Genomic DNA, 20,959 nt, shown 5'->3' with positions numbered 1-20,959 from the left:
ATTATCTAAACTAGACCCAAATCCCTTATTATACCTTCTAGTAAGTTGTCTGGAGTCATCAGTCATTCCAGTTTGGAAAAAAACCTTTTTCTTCCCTTTTAAAAACAAATTATTTACTTATTTATTCATCTTTGGCTGCGTTGGGTCTTCGTTGCTTTGCGCGGGTTTTCTCTAGTTGTGGTGCGTGGGCTTCTCATTGTGGTGGCTTCTCTTGTTGAGGAGCACAGGCTCTAGGCGCGCAGGCTTCAGTAGTTGTGACACGCAGGCTCAGTAGTCGTGGCACACGGGCTTAGTTGCTCCGCGGCATGTGGGATCTTCCCGGACCAGGGCTCGAACCCATGTTCCCTGCATTGGCAGGCGGATTCTTAACCACTGTGCCACCAGGGAAGTCCCCAAAATACTTTTTTTAAACTTCGGAACAAACACCTAGCTCCAGTCTACGGAGCACAATGACGAGCCACCCAAGACCGGCACATCCTTCCCCTTAACTAATCCCGGAGGCCGTGTAAACCTGTGCTCAGGCTCTGGATTCAGGCTACAGTTTCAATCCTGACTTTACTACATGAAATCATAAGGAAGTTTACTTTAGCTCTGAGCCTGTTTTCTCATCTGTGAAATGGGGATAAAAACAGTATTCCTCTTAGGGCTATGAAAATTAAATGACATGCTCGTAGATGGCTGGCACAGTAGGCAGGTGCTCAACGAGTGACAGTTAACCAGCACTAACAGTAACCTTCGCTGTGATGAGAGGAAGGTACCCTCATAAAGACGAGGACATTCACTGTTACGGAAGCCAGTGGAGAAGTTAACTTGTCTGTGATATTACAGATCCCTGTTCTTTAACAGGCTGCTCCTGCCGTGAGTCCACACTCTCAATCTAAGGGATCTGGAACCTAGTTGGCATTTTCACCACAAAGCCACATATATAAGTCTCACCACACACAAATGCACTCCCTGCACACGAGGTTCTAGTATGCAAGACACACCCATCCAATCCAAACTCTGGCTGAAATCCCTTCTAAATGTACTCATCTTTAGCTTCCTTTCACTCCTGTGCCTCCTGAGCTATAGCGCAAATGCATGCAGCTGTAGCCAGAGGGCAATGGTTACACCCAGGACAAGGGCCCCAAAGCCCAGTCTTCCTCGTCAGACCTGCGGCTCTGCCTCCTGATGAAGGGCAGCAAGCACTTCTTAACCCACTTTGCTCACTGAGGCTTCAGTCTGGGGACTGGAATCTCTAATTAGAATTTCCACGTTCATCAGGGGGCATCTTTATTTGTAGTAATAAAATGGGGACAGAGCATCACCTCCCAAGCCTGACAGCTGTACCTCTGACAAATATTCCCTAATGGCAGTAGAAATAGGTGATGGTGACTGAATCACAGACTGCACCCGAATGACAAAAGTTACGTTTAATTTACAATGTAATAAAGGTTACAGGTAAAAAGCTACACATAAAGCGTGAAAAGGCCTATTACACAAATGTACAAATCTCTGTACAAAGCTCACATCAATGTGTCCTACCTTCGTCTCCTATATTTGTTAGCCAGGTCTAGTCTTGGAGCTCTGGACAACGAGAGCTCTCGGTCGAGGGGGGAGAGAGCCTCCAAATCAACATCTGAAAACGTCCTCTTCGAGATATCCGTTACTTCAAAGTAAAATCTTTTCCTTTTTAATTGAAATTGCTCTAACTGGTCATATCCTTTATATTGCCTTCATAACACACTTGAAAAGGAAAGTAATGCCTTAGAGAGTAGAGGACAGTACTCTGGAATCAGATGAGAAACTTAAGCAAGTAGAGTACTCAGGTTTGACAAGAAAAACAGGTAAACTTCAAACAATACTGTAAGTTTAAAACTATCAACCTGTGTCTATGGCACTGGTCACAGATGAAGAAAAATCAAAATGTTCTCATTCTAACAGAAAGGACAAAAGAGAAAAGCCTAACTACTGGACCTCAAAACCACTGACCCAGGAAAACTTCTGAGTTGTTTTAAACCTTAGCTTAACTGAAGCATTCTAAACCCTCTTGTTAACCTGGAATCCGTGGCAACCCTTCTGCTACCTGGGACTTGCAGGATAGTAAATATAAATCAGGCTGCTGAACCCACAAGGCTGGCAATGCTACTGTCACCTCCACAGCTCTACATTCAACCTGAGGGCCTGGAGTCTCTCCCTGGGGTAAATGATTTTTTAAAAAGTGATCCTAGAAAGAGGGAGAAAAGAAAAAAGGAGATAATGGAAAGAGTGGAAAAGAGCCAGGGCAGTCTATTTAAAAGGATGTATGAAACATTTCTCTTCAATGAAAGTGTTCTGAAGACAGGTCTTTCTGGGATACTTCAACCCCACCCCCAGTTTTAATATTACATGGTTAGGACCCCAGGAGACATTCTGAAAGACGATACTGCACACATGGAAAGTTTTTCTCCCTAGTTCATTAGCTCCCCCATCACCCTTCCACCCTGTTCCCACCCAATCCCACCCTCCTCCATTACCAAAAATATCAAATCAGTAAGGAAGGTGTGGGCTTCTTGCCCGGCCAAGCCTCTTTTGCATATTTTTTCTTCTTGGGTTCGTTGACAGCTTCAGGGTTATAGACGGCAGGGTTTGGTGCAGGGTTCATGGTCACTGCTGACGGCACGACGGGAGTCAAGTCCACGTCAGGAGCGAGGTTCGGGTATGGCATGGGCAAGCCACCGATGAGTGCTGTCCCGTGGATGCCGTGCGGCTGGGAGCCGGCTTCACTGTGCGTGGGGGGCAGGCCCCCATAGAGTCCTCCACTGAATGCAAAGTTCTGCATGCGCCTGTTCCCTGATTCCTCCAGGCCCAGGGAGCCAGGGCCCTCCACCCGCTTCTTCTGTGGTTTATAGAGAAGACAAGAAGTGAGACACAAGAGTGCTGTTAGCCTGTTCTATTGCAGTCCTCGAAAAACTGGGTAAGGCCCCTAAACCTCTAACTTGTTTTGTTTCCTAAACAAACCATCTCACTGTCCTGAAATCTCAGGGTTTGAAGAGACCTTACAGTGGTCATCTAACATCATGGCTCCCAAACACTGCCCCACACAAAGTGGTCACCATCCTACGTCAAACTGAGAAAAATGAGGCTAGTGTGTGAACTTTTCATAAAGTAAGACTTATCCAGTTTAAGTGACCATTCTTTACCCTAAGGTCATACTCCTCCCTCTTTTTTTTTAATGTTAAAATGCCCTTTCAGGAATCAGAGGTGATAATAGATGGAGTAAGTATTTCAATTTTTCTTTTTGGGGGGGAAAATAAAAAGTTAGTATCTTCCTGTTGGGCACCTAATTTTTTTTTTTTTTTTTTTTTTTTCTGTACGCGGGCCTCTCACTGTTGTGGCCTCTCCCGTTGCGGAGCACAGCCTCCGGATGCACAGGCTCAGCGGCCATGGCTCACGGGCCTAGCCGCTCGGTGGCATGTGGGATCTTCCCAGACCGGGGCACGAACCCGTGTCCCCTGCATCGGCAGGCAGACTCTCAACCACTGCGCCACCAGGGAAGCCCTGGGCACCTAATTTTTAAACATTAATCTGAGAGCAGAACAAATCTGTAGTGACTGAAAGCAGCTTACTGGTTGCCTGGGAGTGGGAGGAAACTGACAGCAAAGGGACACAGGGGAACTTTCTGGGGTGATGGAAATCTGTATTTTGATTACGGTGGTGGTTACCCAGGTGTATATATCTGTCAAAATTCAAATTATACTTTAAAGACAACAGAAAATTCCAAAGGGTGAAGAAAAAAGAGAAAAGTCCCCAAGGGGAAATGTGACACAAATACTATGGAGTTGTATGGAAAAATTTCATCTTATACTTTTTCACACTGGACTAAAGTTCAATGAAAGATCCTCCCTCACCCCTCTACTCCTTTTGCATGAACTTGACACATTTTATCAATCTATTCTAATATATTCTAAAGATTTTTTAAAAAATAAAACTCCCTAGAGCATCTCTGACCAACATCTTCCAATCACATTTTGAATACCTCTACTAATAGGGATCTACTTCCAGGGGCCATTGGTTCCCTTTTGGAGCCCTAGCCGGCTCCAAAGGTGGTTCTCCACATGTTGAGCAATCAGAACATCTCTGTAACTTCCACCTCTTGGTTCTTCAACATAGCTGCTCTTTAAACCTAATCCAATGTGGGCTGGCTTTCCTATCTGTGCCATCCCCATTCACAAAATAAAGATGTGGTAAAGGCCAGAGGTGTCATGCAGAAATGCAACAATGTCTCTTCTTTGCCTAACAGCTTACTTTGAGTCAAGAAGGGAAGGTTAAAGAAAGGTGGGTCTCTCTGCTCCCTGCTGGGAGGTAAATTTACAGACCCACATCACACCATAATTTACATGGAGGATCAAGCTAGCTGGTCACCTGCAGCCTCTCTATGGCACTCCAGGATCCCTACACACAGATGGGGTAAATGGATTTCCACAGTATGAAAAATGGGAAAGGAGCAAAGAATGTTTTAAAATTAAGCACACACTTAGCTACATATAAAACAGTGGGTTTTTAAACCAGACTATATGACATTTCAAATACTGTCACAACATGCTTCCTACCTTGACTGGGACCACTGCAGTCTGCACCATGTTCCGGAAGCGACCAACTGAAGGATCCACATCCTCTGCAAAAAGACACGAGGGCAGGGTTAGTTCAGTAATCAACTGGGATGATTAAGGTTATAGGGCTCAATGCAAATAAAGCAATCACAATAATTCATATTAAAACAGTAAAATACAGCTAACACTTCAAGTGTTTACTGGGTACTGTGTTAAATCCTCACAACAACCCTACGAGGTAAGTACCACTACAATAAACATTTAATAGATGGGAAAACAAACTCAGGCTTGGAGAAGGAAAGTGACCGGCCCAGTCACCTTGCTGGAGAGGAGCCAGGATATAAATCTAAGCAGCCAGAAACAGGTCTGTGCTCTGGACCATGTGCTACACTGGCTTCCCCAGGTTCTTTCCCATTCCACATACCTCCCTCTTTTGAGGGAAGACATCAATAATCTCATGTTAGTGATAAAAAGAGGTCACACACCACATACCTTGCTAACACCCGCTCATTAGCAAATAACAAAATTAGGATTCAGACCCAAGGCTTCTAGCTTAACTTCGCCTTTCAACCTGAACAACTGTATATAGGCATACCTTGTTTTACTGAGTTTCATTTTACTGTGCTTTGCAGATATTGTTTTTTTTTAAAAAAAAAAAAACAAATTGAAGGTTGGTGGCAACCGTGCATTGTCAGATGATGGTTAGCATTTTTTAGCAATAAAGTATTTTGTAATTAAGGCATTGTAAAGAAACAAGTACATTGCTTTTGTAGACATAATGCTACTGCACACTTAACAGTTTACAATATAACGTAAATGTAACTTTTATATGCACTGGCAAACCAAATATGTGTGACTAGCTTTGATACTTTACTGAAGTGGTCTGGAACCAAACCCACAATTCCTCCAAGGTATGCCTGTACAATTAAGACTCACTAAAGGATCTGAAATCCCTGTCCAGGCAGGGTGGGACAGCGGCTCCCTTTTCACAGCTTATACACACACTATTGCACCCTACGAAGCTTCTAGCTTCATTCATTCACACTGTGCCAGAAGAATGCACTAAGACCAAGTAAGGGACATGCTTGTAGTCAGTCAGTCTCTCATTTATTGGACATCAGGCATGGAAATAAAGAGCAAGACACCGTCCTGCCTGTAAGGAGTTCACAGTTGTAAAGCCAGATAGGCTAGAATACAATGGAGGTGCTTGAAGAGTGGTGCAAAAATAGTTTTCTTGGAGCACAGAGGGGAGATTGGGCTCGATCACCTAGAATGGACAGTTTTCTCACTGAAGACTGAGTGTGGGGAAACAGGCAAACATAGACTTATTATCATTACTAGAAAAAACTACTCCAGGGCCCTTTTATCTTAATATAGTGGTAGGAAAGGAGTTGTTTCCCTAACAGATGTTGTACACCTTATTTTAATGCGTTGAGGGCACTTGTTATTTAAAGAAACACTCTTGTGAGTCCCTCTGGAATATAAAGATTCCTTATTTAATTTGAATAATTAGTCCCTGGTTTATTTGTTTTAAGTCTGGCTTTTCACATATTAGGATGCTTCTAAGGAATATACCCTGGAATTATTTTCACAAACAATCAATGTTCAATGAATGAATAGCTTCTATATGGAAGAAGAAAGAGGAAAAGATATCCAGGCTCATCAGGAAGGAGAGGAGGTCTCTAAAGAAGGCACCCTTATTTTCTCTCTCATTACCATAACAGCCCTGCTCCAATCATCCCTTCAGGAAAGCTAAATCAAGTGCAAGAGCAACTGGAGCCCAAGAGGTGTGGCTAACGGGGTATGTGGCCCACAAACACAAGAGGCCTGCAGAAGAGGGGGCTAAGCCATCTGGGGGACCCTGTCCTGTGCTGGCTGAATGGTGCTCAGGCCTCTCACCCTCTCCTCATTCTCTAGCCATTCAACTCCTAGAGAGGGGGTCTGCCCATTGCAGGAAATCTCTGCTCCTGGAAGATCTACCGAGAAGTTTCTTGCTAAGTCTACTTCTAGTGTAGCAAAGTCTGCATAGGTAAAGGCAAAAGGGGTGGCAGATGATGATGAGGACAATGGCTAACATTTATCAAGGGCTACTGAGTGCCAAGCACAGATATGAGGTATTTTCACATATATTAATCATTTAATCTCCCCACCAATCCTGAGGCCAGTAGTCATGTCACTGGCCAGGGTCACAGAGCTACTAAGCGGAGAGGTGGATTTCACACCTAGGCCCTCTGATCAGAGCCCACGCTCTTAAACACTATGCCATACTCTGCCTGAATGTACTGCCTTAATAAAGCTGCAGGACAATAATTTTCTTTTTTTTCCTTTTTCCTTTTTTTTGGGCATGCCGCGTGGCATGTGGGATCTTCGTTCCCCAACCAGGGAGAGCAGAGTTTTAACCACTGAATCGCCAGGAAGTCCCACAATAATTTTCAAGGAGAAAAACAGAACATATCAGACCCCGAGTCCTGAAAGAGACTTAACAAATTATCTAGTTCAGTGATTCCCAAACTGTTGGCTGTTCATCAGTACAAACAGGAGCTTATTAAAACTACAAATGTCTAGGTCCAACCCCTAGAAACTCTTATCTGGCACTCAGAAATAAACTTCCCAGATTAGACATCCAGCTCCTGCCCAAACATTTCCTTTGGGCATTCAGTACTTTGAGAAGTAATTCATTCCACTTCACACATCATCAGAAAGTGAACAAAAGTCACTAGAATGAATGCCCCAATCTCTTTCACAGGAATTCTTTTAATTCTTCTTCTAAATATAAGAAGGATTTGTTGTTGCTTTTCATGCTGAGCCAAATACTTGCTACTCACAGGCTCTGGTTTCACCTACTCCTTCCTCCCGAAGGTCAGCCTTGCAAACATCCACCTCAGGGTGCCTCCCTCCAACCTACCCTCCCTCATGCACAGTTCCCAGCATTTAGGGACCACTTTCCATAGCTGGGAGTCTCCTCCTTCCCTCAAGACTACATAACACATTTAGTACTTAAGGCCATGCTTGCATTTAGTAACACATTTGGGTGAGTTCTGCTCAGAACACAGGCCACCGGGTTACTGTCCCCCATTATTCTATTAATCCAATCTTAAACTGTACTTGATTAGTTTCCACAGCCCCCTGATGACTTAGACTGCATTTTTAACTAACTAAAATCCTTATACTTTTTTTTTTAACATGAGCTGTCACTGGAACAGATTTTCTCCATTTAAATAATTGACATTCTGAAACTAAATGCAGGACTTGAAAGTTATTCTCACTGCATTTCAATTTGGGATATAAAAGCAACTTGTTAGTCTGGGATCCTTGTTTCCATCCATGAAGGTTTATTTTCAAACAAGATTTCTGGAATCCCAATTCCATCTTCACTGTATAAACTGCACCTCCCAGCTCCATGCCATCCACCTCCCAGAGTACTTGAGATATAACATGAGCCCAATAAATGAATGTTGAATGATGGAACAAATGGGTAAACTCAATGGCCTTCCCAGAAACTGATGCTCTCATCTTGCTGACGTTTCCATACAAACTATCTATAAATTACAACCTTACAGAGGCAAGTCTTCAATGCGATTAATAGTGGCAGAAAGTTCTCCAATCATAGAGTTGCCAATCATACATTGAACCCCATGACAATAGTGTCTGCTCTGACCTATACTTAAACTCCATTATACCTGGATCAGCAAAGGAGAATTACAGCCTTCCTCCATCTACTTCTTTCACACTGCAACTGGATAATGCTTGAGTTTCAGGGCACTCCATCAATGTACAGGCATACCTTGTTTTACTGCACTTCACAGATACTGAGTTTTTTATAAATTGAAAGTTTGTGGAAACCCTGCATCAAGCAAGTCTATCAGTGCCATTTTCCCAACAGTATTCGCTCACTTCGCGTCTCTGTGTTACATTTCTGTAATTCTCACAATATTTAAAACTTTTCCATTATTACTATAGTTGTAATAGTGCTCTGTGATCAGCAATCTTTGTTGTTACTATTGCAAAAAGATTACAACTCACTGAAGGCTCAGACTAGCATGGTTAGCATCTTTTAGCAATAAAGTTTTTTTTTTTTTTTTTTGCGGTACGTGGGCCTCTCACTGTTGTGGCCTCTCCCATTGCGGACCACAGGTTCTGGACGCAAAGGCTCAGCGGCCATGGCTCACGGGCATAGCCGCTGCGCGGCATGTGGGATCTTTCCGGACCGGGGCATGAACCCGTGTCCCCTGCATCAGCAGGCAGACTCTCAACCACTGTGCCACCAGGGAAGCCCCAATAAAGTATTTTTAAATTAAGGTACATACATTGTCCTTTTTAGACATAATGCTATTGCACACTTAACAGACTGAAGTAGTGTAAACGTAACTTTTACATGTACTGGGAAACTAAAAAATTCGTGTGACTTGCTTTATTGCAATGCTTGAACTGAACCCACAATATCTCCAAGGTATGCCTGTTCTGTACAAAAATATCTCCCCTCAACATAGTACCTGTTATCCTAAACCTTGTAGAGAAACATTACAACTGACCTACAGGTTGTGTACACTACTCTCTGACATCACAGCTTTTTCATCAGAAAAAACTAGGAAGATACCTCACCTGGGTTGATGATCTCATCATCCTCACTAAAGGTCACCCGTGAGTTCTTCCTCTTCCTCTTTGGTCTCTGAATGTCCAGATTCCCCTCCTCAATGGTGAGAGTGGAAATCCGCTTGTTGTGGGCAGTGTTGAACTCTGTCAGGTTCTGGGACAGGGTTCACACAGGAAAGACAGGAATAAGTACACAAGGAATTTGAAGGAGAATATTACCAAATAAAGGGCAGGAAGGTATTAGGAGCTAACCTTGACCTCTCCACACAGGTGAGATTCTTTTCTGCATTCAGAAAAGATTCATTACCGTCCCTAGACAGTTAATACCAGCAAGCCTCAATTTGACAGAATGTGGAACATCTTCATTGACTAGTGCAGCAGTGATATTCAAAAGGGAGTGAAGGACCTTGGGCTGAAGACAGGTCGTCTGTGCAAAAACCCTTGAGTTGAGGTTTTGGGTTTTTTTGAAGAAAGTTTATCATGTCTTCATGCTGAGAATTAACGGAATACAACTGGGAAGAAATCCAAGAATTGTTTTTAAGTAACAGAGATGAGAAAGGACAATTGACAGCTTCTTTCCCAGTAGCTCTCTCCTTTAAAACTTGTAAGGACGTTACCAGTGTACTGAATATCTGGCAGTAACATTTTGTCACTCCCCATCCCTTCATCTGGCCCCATTTCTACTCATAACTATCTATCCATCTCAGTGACTAACTTGGCCTCATCACTGCTGCCTGCCTCTTCCCAATCACCTGGACTTATTCCAATCTGTACTGCAGTTTGAGACATCCCAAATGTCTTGAGAACAAGGACCCAGAGATGACCTAACATACTGAACTAAAGGACAGGAAGGCATGGGAGCAGCCTGGAAGAGAATGGGCAAGAGTGACTGCCAACCAGGTCCCTGGCTATGAGGCTACTTCTTTAGAACAAAATAACTTCTAAGTTGTAAGACTGCTACTGTGCTTTTCTTCCTAAGGGCTGGGAAACTGTCTCGGTATACAAGAATAGTAAATGCATGTGGGTGGTTAAGGACAGGCTGGAGTTTGATCTACCTGGATAGACCAGTCACACCAATGCAGTGACAGACATGTGAATACAAAAGCTACATCACAAACTACTGGGGTCAGCTCTAGAAAAGAAAACCTTAGGGCATTAAAATTAAATCTTGTAAAATTCATGGCCTTCAGGGCAGCCAGGCCCAGAGCAAAAGTAATCTAGTTCTACTCAGAAGATTCTAGGGCTGACTGGACAATATCAAAAAGAGCTACATAAATGAATGAAAGCTTCAATCTCTGTAAGCTAGTGTTGTTCAAACAAACCTTCTGGATGATAGAAATGTTTTCTATCAGTGCTATTCAATATGGTTAGTCACTAGCCACATGTGATTACTGAGTACTTAGTGGCTACTGCACTGGACAGTGCAGCTCTAGAGAAATGTAACTCCCAGCCTTGGCTTCTAACATCCACTGAAGGTGCACAAGACAACCATAAGGGTCTACTGGCAGGAGACCCAGTCTCCTAGTTAGCCCTGGTTATACATAACCAAAGCCACACAATACAGCTCTCCAAGGGCCACACCACACTGCCAAAGTGGCAAAGGCTTATCACTGGGCTCAAGAAAACCTCCAGTTGCTAAGTCACTGGCATTTCAAACTACACAGAACAGCTACATACTGCAAAAGCCAGAGTCCCAAAAGACATAACAATGACATAGACAATGGAATTACATCAAGCTCTGTTTCCTCCTCTGGAAGCCCCAGTAAGCCCTTGAGTTCATCATCCTCTCCACCCATCTTCTCATCTCCTTTCACAGCCGATGGCAATGTCTGAGGCTTCTCTCGCAGAGTGTATGCCCTTGTGGATGCACCAAATGAGACCGTGGAATCGATGGGAATTTGCTGAGGCTTGTGAGGCTCCAACCGAATGTGACCCAAGAAAGTGCCGTGTGCTGGGAATAACCAAATCAGAAATGTAAGAGAGGAAAACAAACAAACAAACAAACCTGAGTTGTAGAAGGGACAGTAGCTTCTGCCAGCACATCAGTTTTGCTTTTTAAAATGGAAATGGCACTGGGTCCACTTTGCATCCCTTGTCATGGGTCACAATGAAAAGGAAACTCCTTCACTGAATCTTGAATCTCTTCAGTGGATTTCTTACACATCTTCAGACCTGCTGTTACCCCACGTAACAAATACCACTGCTTGCTCTCTGCTGCCAAACAGGCTTGGCTCCATTCTGGGTCCAGGGGGAATGGCTCCAACCCAGCAATAGGCATGCCCCCTAAGGCAGGAGACAGGAATTGCTATGGTCTGACCTCTCCAGCCCCAAGTCTAAGGAACATAGAAATTGCTGGCCTGGTGGCAGTTATGCTTGGGGTTTCCCCAGGGTAAGAAATGAGGTTGGCTGAAACAGGTGCAATATCAATGGCAAGGCAAGCCAAAATCCTACTGGAGAGTCTGGATATCTTTCCATGTCTGCATTCTGCATGTTATGAAATGGAGAGAAAAGATGAGATAAATTTGCAAGTAAGTACTTATGAGACAAGGCTCTCCAAAACCATTATATAAGCATACTGGGGTGATGTGTGCGTGTGTATGGGGAGCAGGGAAAGGAGTAAAACACGATCAACCCAGGAAGCAGATCGTTTACATTTCAAGCTGTAATTATACATAGGCAAAAATGAACAAATTTCAAGGCCCCATGCAGTCAAGTCTCAACTGCATTTCTGGAATTATCTTTGACAAACTTGAAAATCTTATTAGTTGGAGTGTGCCCATAGAATTAAAATTGATATTATTAATAGTCACAGCAAAATGTAGCTGGGATAAAGAGCCCATTATAAAAAATTAACTTTTGGTCAAAACAAGTTTTTTTTTTTTTTTTTTAATGTCCTACTGTACTACAACTCTACTACATTAATGGAGTTAATCACAGCTTCTGCTTAAATTGGACCACAATCTATCATGGGCCTATAAACACATTCCCTAGTTCCTGGGTGCTTTTTTTTGTTCTCTGTATATACCTATTGCTCTCTCCAGGAAAGTGCTCCCCAAAACCCTCTTCTCTCTCCAGTCATCAATTATTTCAGTAAAATAGGAAATATCACAGGAATGGAGAACAACTAATTTAAAAACCAAACATAAACTTCCTTGATGAGCAACAAAACACAATTTCAAAACTGAAGAACCCAAAGAGCATTTTCACACTGCCCAAAAGACAATGTATGAAATAGGATGGGATATGAGTTACTTACTACTGTTGAGATCTATTAGGAAAACTCTCTTCAGATGCTTGTGGTAGACCAAGGCAGCATGGACCCGAGAGCAAGACTGGTGGTCAATGGTAAAGTCACACAAATCAGGGTTTCTCCCAAATAAGTAATACTTCTTCTCATCAATAATCAGTTTCTAAACAAATTAAATTAAATATTACTTAAAGCTTGTTTCAACAGGGTTTAGCAAAAATTCTTCCAATAAACTAAGTAGAGCATCTTAAGATAAAATTCCTTGTCAAAGGAAATATATATATTTATATTTACTATTATTCTTCAAGATAAAGAGCTCAGAATAATTTACTAACATTGGGGGATGGATGGCAATTAATCTCCCCAAATGTAGTGGTCAAATGTTTAGTGTTGATATGAAAGGAACTTTCCTAATCCTATTAGGTGTAAATGGCATGCAAGAGTGGTTGTCTTCTGTCCATTGGAAATTTAAGATTTCACTGAATCTTAATTTTAGGTCAAGCAGGAAACACAAAGCATGCCTATAAAGTAATAAGACCGCTTTTCAGAAAAATATATATTCAAATGAAGATTATCAATTGGTTCACAAAGGAAGGGGATATAAACACCTATCTATATTCTAATCATGCTGCCAGAGACCCAGAGTATTTCTGGAACCCTCTTTAGAAACTAGAATTACATTAGACAACATTGTATGAGCCTCTAAATCTAACTTTATCGTCCCATTTCATTTTGGCCACAAAAAAGCATTATTCAAAGTTAACTCTAAATGAGTATTTGCTGTGTCCAAATATGGAACAACCTCACAGGGCAAAGATTTTCCAAGTTTGGGGGAAGGGGATGTAGGGATTAAACATTTATTGAAGAACTATTATTGCTAGGCATTTTTAAGTATTATGTCATCTAATCCTCAAAACAACTCTGTGAACCAAGTATCACCTTTATTGTTAAACATAAGAAAATAGATTCAGAGAGATGAAGCCACGCATCCAAGGCAGTCCAGTTGGTTAAGTAGCAGATCTGGGGTTTAAACTCAGGTGTGAAATGACCTGCAATGCTAACATTCTAAACAACAGTGTCATGGATCTGAAACAATTCTGAGAAGAGCTCCAAAATGTTTCTAGCCACTGCTGTGGTACTGGAAAAAACAAAACTGTATAAGGTCCCAATATAATAGCAGAAAAGAGGATTTCGCAGACCAGCAATCTATTATTTTAAAAATTGTAGGGGCTGACATAGTATTGTTAACTTTTATTTTGCCATATGAGAACTATTTTTTAAATTGTCACCAATCAGTATTATAATCATTTTATGAAAGATAGGTCATTTTAACAAATAAGTAAGAAGAAGGATAAAGGACCACTCTTTGAGCTGAATTTATGAAAAACTCACTACACTGTCTTTTTCTTTTAGTCCTAGATCAGTAAAGCCTTTGCCACAGACTGGTTGTAGACTGGGCCATCATAGATGAAGGACTCTAGATAAATTTTCACTAACACTGTTTCAGTTCTTAAAGTCTATAATATGAGTACTTGAAGAATAACCCTCATTCATATACATTATGTTGTTCCTTTAAGTTTTGGGTTTTTTTTTTTGGCTGTGCCACGCGGCTTGCAGGGATTTTAGTTCCCCCACCAAGGACTGAACCAGTGCCCTCGGCAGTGAAAGTGCCGAGTCCTAACCACTGGACCGCCAGGGAATTCCCTGTTTTTCCTTTAAACACAAGGTCTCACTAAGCTCTAGTTCACATTTCACACTATGCTCCTTCTAAAATCCCTGAGAGAAGACAGCACAAAGTTGAGTAGGGAAGTATAGTCAAACTAGGATGTACCAGGCTAGGAATCAAGAGGCTTATATTTCATTCCTGGCTATGTCATTGAATTCACAGTGGGCTACAATTCTCCCCTATGCTTTAGTGTTCTTACAAAACCAGAAATACACCTCACGTACTAATAACAGTTAACAACTGCTGAGTACTTATGTGCCTATGCGCTATGAGTTTTATGCTATGAGTTTTATGCTATGTCATTTCATCCTTACAACCACTCTGTGAAGTAGGCAGGCACTATTATTCCTATTTTTATAGATAGGAAAAGTGAGGCACAAAGAAATTAATTAATATATGCAAGCTCACACAGCTAGATATTTATAAACTGGATTAGAAATTCAGGTTTGTCTGACTTCAGAGTCTAAGCTTTTTAAACCACTACATTATATATTTTCTTCACTCTTCCTGCATCAAAAAATCCACCATATGGCAAAAAACATTTTAAGGAGTGAACAAGTACTATGGGTCACACTCTTAATTGTTTTTTAAACAATCACTTACCCAGTTCCTTTCCAGCTTAGCCTTTAAAGCTCAAAATAGGTATGGGGGTCACCTCTGGGAAACCCTGTCCAGCAGTGCCCACCTGCTGCTGGCAGAGCTTGTCCCAGGCCCCTAGTGCTAGGGAGCACCAAGATTCAACAACAGCCTGACAGCTCAGTCACACAAGCATCCCCATGTCTGCTCAGACCCAAGTATTAAGACTTGGGTTAAAAATAAGACATTGCTTCAGAATTGAGAGAGCCCTGAAATTTCAGCATCTTATTCTCTCTAGATAATATCTATGCAGGTTGAATCTCACTGCATTTCTCATTCATATTTATATGCACATAGATTATGTCCTCATAAGCTTAAATTTGCTAACCACAGTGTTCATAGGCTAGACTTAAAGAAACAGCACATAAGATCACCAGCACTTGGGCTCTAATATAAAACTGACCACATTTCCATGATTCTAAGCTGCCAGTACCAGCAATTTAGGTGTTTAGAGGGGAAAAAAAAGAAAGAGCCTCCAAATTAACTATATACATTCACTATTAAAGGCATCTCAATTATAGAAATGTGAAAATGTAGGGAAAAAAACAGTATGCCTCAGAAGCAAGAAAATGTGTGAATTCTTGGACAATATGCTTCTTCTGTCCAAGTGAATGAAATAATGCATTGGTCTTTCAATAGCCACTAAGTCACAATTTCTTAACTAGCTATGGCTAGTACCATTATTCAGTTGTGCCTCTGAGTTATAACTCAGAGTGTACCTTTACACACTGGGCTTAAAAGACTCATGGCTTTTGTTTTAATATTGCACTTTTTAAACCCAGCTATCACAACACGTCACAAGCCTCTGACACAAGGCTAGGACATAGATAGCTCGGTTAGTATCAAGTGCTGCCTAAATCCTTAAAAAATAAGCACATCTCCAGTCTATTCCTCTCAGAAACAATACAGTGATGTCTAAGTATTGTAACATGACAGTTTTGTGGCAACTCAGCACACCTAAGAGCACTGAAAGAGAACATTATCACTTAATGGAAACCAGTAATTAGAAGGATGTTTGACAAGTCAGAGTGCTTTGAAAATATAAATTATTTCGCAGAGGAATATGACATTATCATTAAAGCTAGCCCTCCTTGTCTGTTTCTTCCTGTAGTAAACTAAAGATTTACTAAATTCTGGTTTTAAAAATAAAAGACTCCTATATGTCTATTTAGCAACAATATTTTATATGTGTGAAACAGTCTACAGTGTAACAAAACAAAACAAAACAAAAAACATTGTAGCTAACTTATTCCTTTGAATAATCTTGGTACTCTGTAACCTTTAAGATAGAAGAACACATGACAAAGGGGCTCTAAGTGACTGGTTCAGGGCTTGATGAATTAATAAGAGAATTCATCACAACTCATGCCTTAATACTTTGCAAAATACGTGGGTATCTCTACAACATCCTGAAAGTGAAAACAGTGTATTTATAGAACATCCTGCAGGAGACCTCAAAGATAGCTTTTCATTATGGAGTGCAATGTTTTTACCATATATACCAAAGAAAAATAACTGCACTCAATAATAGGGCCTTGAACTTAAATTCTATCTGAGCAAGCAAACATAAAATTGGTTGAAGACACAGAGACTCACAACTCCACAGTCAGAGTGAGCTTAATCTCCATCTCTTGGTAAATAAATGGTAACATAAGGATTAAAAAAAAGTACACAACCTAACAGCTAATCAAAATTCATGTTCTCTTGAAGTTCTATGTGGTTTTCATTCTAGAGACTTGTAGAAAAGCTGGAATTCTGCTCTACTTGTCCTTTATAGTACTTATTTCAATTAGAATCATGCAAATTTTTGTCTGATTCTGTTGTTCCCATCAGATGATTTCTTTGAGTATAGGAGCCACGTTTCTTCTGTTCACTGCTATAGTCCTATGCCGAGCACAATGACTGGCACATAATAAGTACTCAGTAAATGTTTTGAATGAATGAATGAATTTTGTCACCATTTCCATTCTCTTTTTTGAGCAAGTACCTTAGTTTACTATCTTCTTTGAAGAGTTTTGGCTTGAATCTCATAAAAGAAACTTAAAAGTTAAATTCAATCTACATCATTCACTTTCTTCTTCAATTACTACAGATCTTGCACCTTCCATACAACTCCACATACTGAGAGAGAAGGAATTCACCAAGTTATAGAGCATCCGGTTTGACTGAGACCTACAAGCCCATGATCTATTAAAACCTTTCATTTGGAACGTGAGAGGAGTCACAAAAGACTGAGTGTCTGTGGAGATACATGGTTTTAATGTGTTATATCACCATGTGCTTTTAATAGAAAAAAAAATCAGGATGAACGAAAGTAGAATTTCTGTAAAACAAAGCACAGGAGAGGAGGTGGAAAAGTGAGTCACTGGCAAAAATCTTTAGTGTGGTGGGAAAAAAAGGGAAGACGTGTACTTCCATACCTCAATTAGCTTGTCTCCTTTGACTACATCCAGATGTAAACCAGGAGGGGGTTTACCTGCCCTGAAAAATAAGTGTGAAAAAACATTTTCAGGATGAGTTTGTAGATGCCATTTACAATCATTATCCCATTCAACACTGTAGCTCTCTTACTAGCCTATAATTAGCTCACGTTCAAGCAGAAATGCCATCTACTTCACTGTTATTATAGCTCCTTTCTACATTTGACACTTACTTCCCCAGTGATTCAACTGCTCTGAAACATATTTTAGTGGATCTGTATTTAGAGCAGCACCAAAGAAACCCATGTTTTAACACTGGATTATCCACCTTGGAGAGAAAGCAGCACAAAGACTGCAAGTACTATAGCTGGGGTTGTCTGCTCACTTGGAGTCTGAATCTAAGATTTGCCGCTACCATTAATACCATATAAAGGCAGAATAAATCAGTTGGTGTCTGGGGCTGATCAAGACTAGCCTCATCACAGAATAAGCAGAGGGTACTGTCCTGAGCTCTGAGTCCAAATCAGAGAAGTGTAATTAGGGAGCTAGGGCAATCCAAAACTATGCCCATGAAACCAGGTACCAATAAATACAAGACATATTTGTTAACCTTGAACAGGTCATTCTACAATGGCATGGTTAAGGGGACTTTTCTCTACACTCCTGTAACCACACCATCCAAGGGAGATACATGTATGTCAAAGCACCTAACACAGTGCCTGGTGCCTAATAGACGCTGAGGAAATGGTAGGTGATCTTATACAGTCTCTTCTAACTATACGTTTACTGTCCTGGCCCAACTTCTGAAATCAGTGCAGCAAGGAACCAAAATGGACACAGAATTTGTAGACTGAAGCAACTGGGTGTTACAAAAGTGCAGAGGGACCCAGAAAACAGCCACACATTCACTTGCTTCCTGTGTTTGCTCCTTTGAAGTTTGAAGGATGAACAATCTTGCCAGAGTCCCTACATGTGCACACAGAAAAATGCATCTGTTTACATCTAACTTAAGATGCAACACAGTCATCTCACAATCCTGACCCAACTTCTCTATGGAGGTTGCCAGTAAGACAAGTGCATTGGACAAAAGCCCATTTTGTCTGGAAAACAGGGAAAGCCAAGTTACGTCCAAAACATGCTTTCTGAACTCCTACTATGTGCCAGGCTCAGGCCTAGGAACTCTAGGAACTGGGAATATAAAGATGCGTTAGGCAGCCCTTGCCCTTGAGTATCTATATAACGGGGGCCAGAGAGTAACACAAACAATACACTGTGATGAGCAGAAATAGCCCCACCTCCGGATGGGTCTCCTTGCAAGGCAATTCATATGTATTCATCATGCACTCTACTCAAAGACTAAAATTATTCCATTATTCCCAAGAACTTGCGAAAGGAGGAAAGGGGTTCATCCTAACAAGCAAGGATGCCCTCTGGTGCCCGGCTTCGCGCTGGTCGCTGAGGCGAGCGCGGGGGTAGGTCAGAGCCGTTCCTGCCCTCAGGGAGCTCCCAGTCTGCGAGAGACAGGCAAGTGCCGCACCCAGGCTGCAGCAACAACCGCGGGATGCGGGGCTCTGAGGGGGGCGCCGGGGCCGGGAAGCTAGCTCGTGCGCGCTCGGGACAGAGAGCAGGGGAGTAGATACGGTGCTCCACAAGAGCATCAGACAGCCAGGAGTCGGGATAAGTTCGCGGTCAAGGCCCCGAAGCGCCCCGGCAACCAGCTGATTGCCCGAGGGGCTGCCTAAGCGAGCGCCTCAGAGCCCCCAACTCTGGGTTTCCTCAGTTCCTGGGCCCGGGCTCCGGGTTCCCGGTTCCTCCACACGCCGCCCGGCCTGACAGACAGTTCTCCCTCAGTCAGTCCCAGGGTCTTTGGGCCGCTCGGCTCGCTGCGAGAAATGAGCCGCCCGGCCAGCCCTGGCCAGCGTAGGCCAGGCCACTCCAGCGCTGGTCGCCCAGCCACTCACCAGGTCGGGCAGTCAAACAGCGGGAGGCTGGAGCCGGAGTTCGCGGCTGCCGCCATCTTGCTTCTCCCCCTCCCATTTGGCGGGCCTGAAGCACGCCGGGAAACTGGAAGACCCAGAGGAGAGAGGCGGCTTCCCAGCAGCCTGTGCGTATGCGCGCGCGCCCGCGCGCGCGCGCCCACCCACGCACGCATGGACGCGCAGACGCAGAGGGATCTTCTAGTAGCGGTGGAGACTGGGATTGGGTTTTGAGGTCTTTTTCAGTGCTTGAGAGTTCGCTTTTTACAGAGGTCAGGGCTTTCCTTGGCCGGGAGTTGTTTGAGGAAAATGCGCTCGTAAGGAGGGGTTCGGTTTCCCTCTACGTTCTTTTTGCACACACGCTCCCAGGCTCTAAAATGTTGCGACTCCACCCTTGCTCTGGGCCTGCACCGTCAGCCTTTCGACCCCAGTCTGGAGAGAAGCTAGAGGGTAGAGCTCAGAGATTGGAAAAACTCCAACTTTTCTGTTTCTCTTCTTCCGGGCCTTCTGCGTAGAGCTGCATGCACCGTACTCCCTTCCCCATTGTAACCCAAATCCGGCACTTGAGGCTTCTGTAGATTATCTGGGAAGCTACCTTTGGGGGTCATCTAAACTCTGGACAAACAGGAGCCAGGGACGGATCCAACCAGATGGCAGGCATCCAGATCTTCAGTGTGCATGAATGAAATGGTTAATCAAGTTGAGGCCCCTTTGGATTTTAAAATTTTGGTCATAGTGACTAGATAGTGCAAGGAAGAATTAGGATTCAGGCCTGCTTTAGGCCAACAGCTGGGTGAAAGAGACCAGCAGCAGGTCCTCTGGTTGTAATGGCTTAAGTCTATTGAGTGCTTACTTATCTGGGCAAGTATATAGTTTATATGAATCATCTCATTTAATTCTCACAACTCTCTTGAAATAGGTATTATGATTCCTGAGGAGTGGGTCAGAGAGATTGAGCTGCCCAGCCTCACCCTAGAACAAGTGGTGAGTGGGATTCAAATCTAAATCAGTGTGATGCCAAAGGCCATGCTCTTTAATCATTGCTATCTGTCACACTTTGATGTTGGTGTGATATTAGCATGCAACTAAAGCCCAACACTTTTTCACTTTTGTAGAAAACATGGGAGGATTATCTGACTTTTTTTTTTTCTTTCTTTTAAGGAAACCGAATGCAAAATTATTGTTCACCCATAAAGAGGCACTGCACAGCAAGTTATCTCCTTCTGTGGTGGAGTTATTTCTTTTCTTGATTGCCTGCTACTGGTCCTCTAGATTTTAAATCGAACATCAGCCTGTTCAAAAGAGTTTGCCCTTGGTGACATCTCTAGGCATCAAGATTTAGCTGCAGCATAATATTAACTTAGAATTTAAAATTATCAACTCTTAGGCAGGAGAATCACATTTTCCCCTGGTCTTCAAATGCACAGTAAACTCATCCAGCAAGGATGTTAACTGATCAGATCACTTTTTTTTTTTTTTTTTTGGCTGTGCCTCGGGGCTTGCAAGATCTTTGTTCCCTGACCAGTGATTGAACCCAGCCCTCGGCAGTGAAAAGCCCCGAGTCCTAACCACTGGACTGCCAGGGAATTCCCTCAGATCACTTATCACATGAACTGGTTAATATCCTACTTTCCAGCTTTGTGATTCCAAAAATAGACTAGGCTGATAGCTCTAAACTTGGTTTCAGGAAAACAGGCTATAGCTCCCTCCTTTGAGCACAAGGACTTGATTCTTAAGAAAGAATTAAATAGTTTCAAGTGTTTTGAGTGTAACAGAAAAGAGCAAGGTGC

At 42.5% G+C, this 20,959-nt stretch overlaps 1 protein-coding gene across 2 annotated transcripts; it reads right to left on the bottom strand.

The window, feature by feature from the left end:
* Window positions 1-2,503: 2,503 nt before the first annotated feature.
* Window positions 2,504-19,210, bottom strand: PPP1R8 (protein phosphatase 1 regulatory subunit 8; the record flags this gene model as incomplete). 2 transcript variants are annotated; one of them, XM_079724455.1, is made up of 7 exons in its annotated part: window positions 2,504-2,857; window positions 4,572-4,636; window positions 9,174-9,318; window positions 10,895-11,115; window positions 12,421-12,574; window positions 17,194-17,254; window positions 19,155-19,210. In XM_079724455.1, the coding sequence occupies 7 exons, from the start codon at window positions 19,208-19,210 to the stop codon at window positions 2,504-2,506; spliced, it is 1,056 nt and encodes a 351-aa protein (XP_079580581.1). The 2 variants fall into 2 exon arrangements, with proteins under 2 accessions (XP_079580581.1, XP_079580582.1); XM_079724456.1 differs by having other exon boundaries at window positions 2,504-2,854.
* Window positions 19,211-20,959: the final 1,749 nt, after the last annotated feature.

Source organism: Hyperoodon ampullatus (assembly GCF_949752795.1).
Source record: "Hyperoodon ampullatus genome assembly, chromosome: 2".
NCBI lineage: Eukaryota > Metazoa > Chordata > Mammalia > Artiodactyla > Ziphiidae > Hyperoodon > Hyperoodon ampullatus.
Note: the sequence above shows the minus strand (reverse complement) of the source record. Positions and strands in the feature narration are given on the sequence as shown.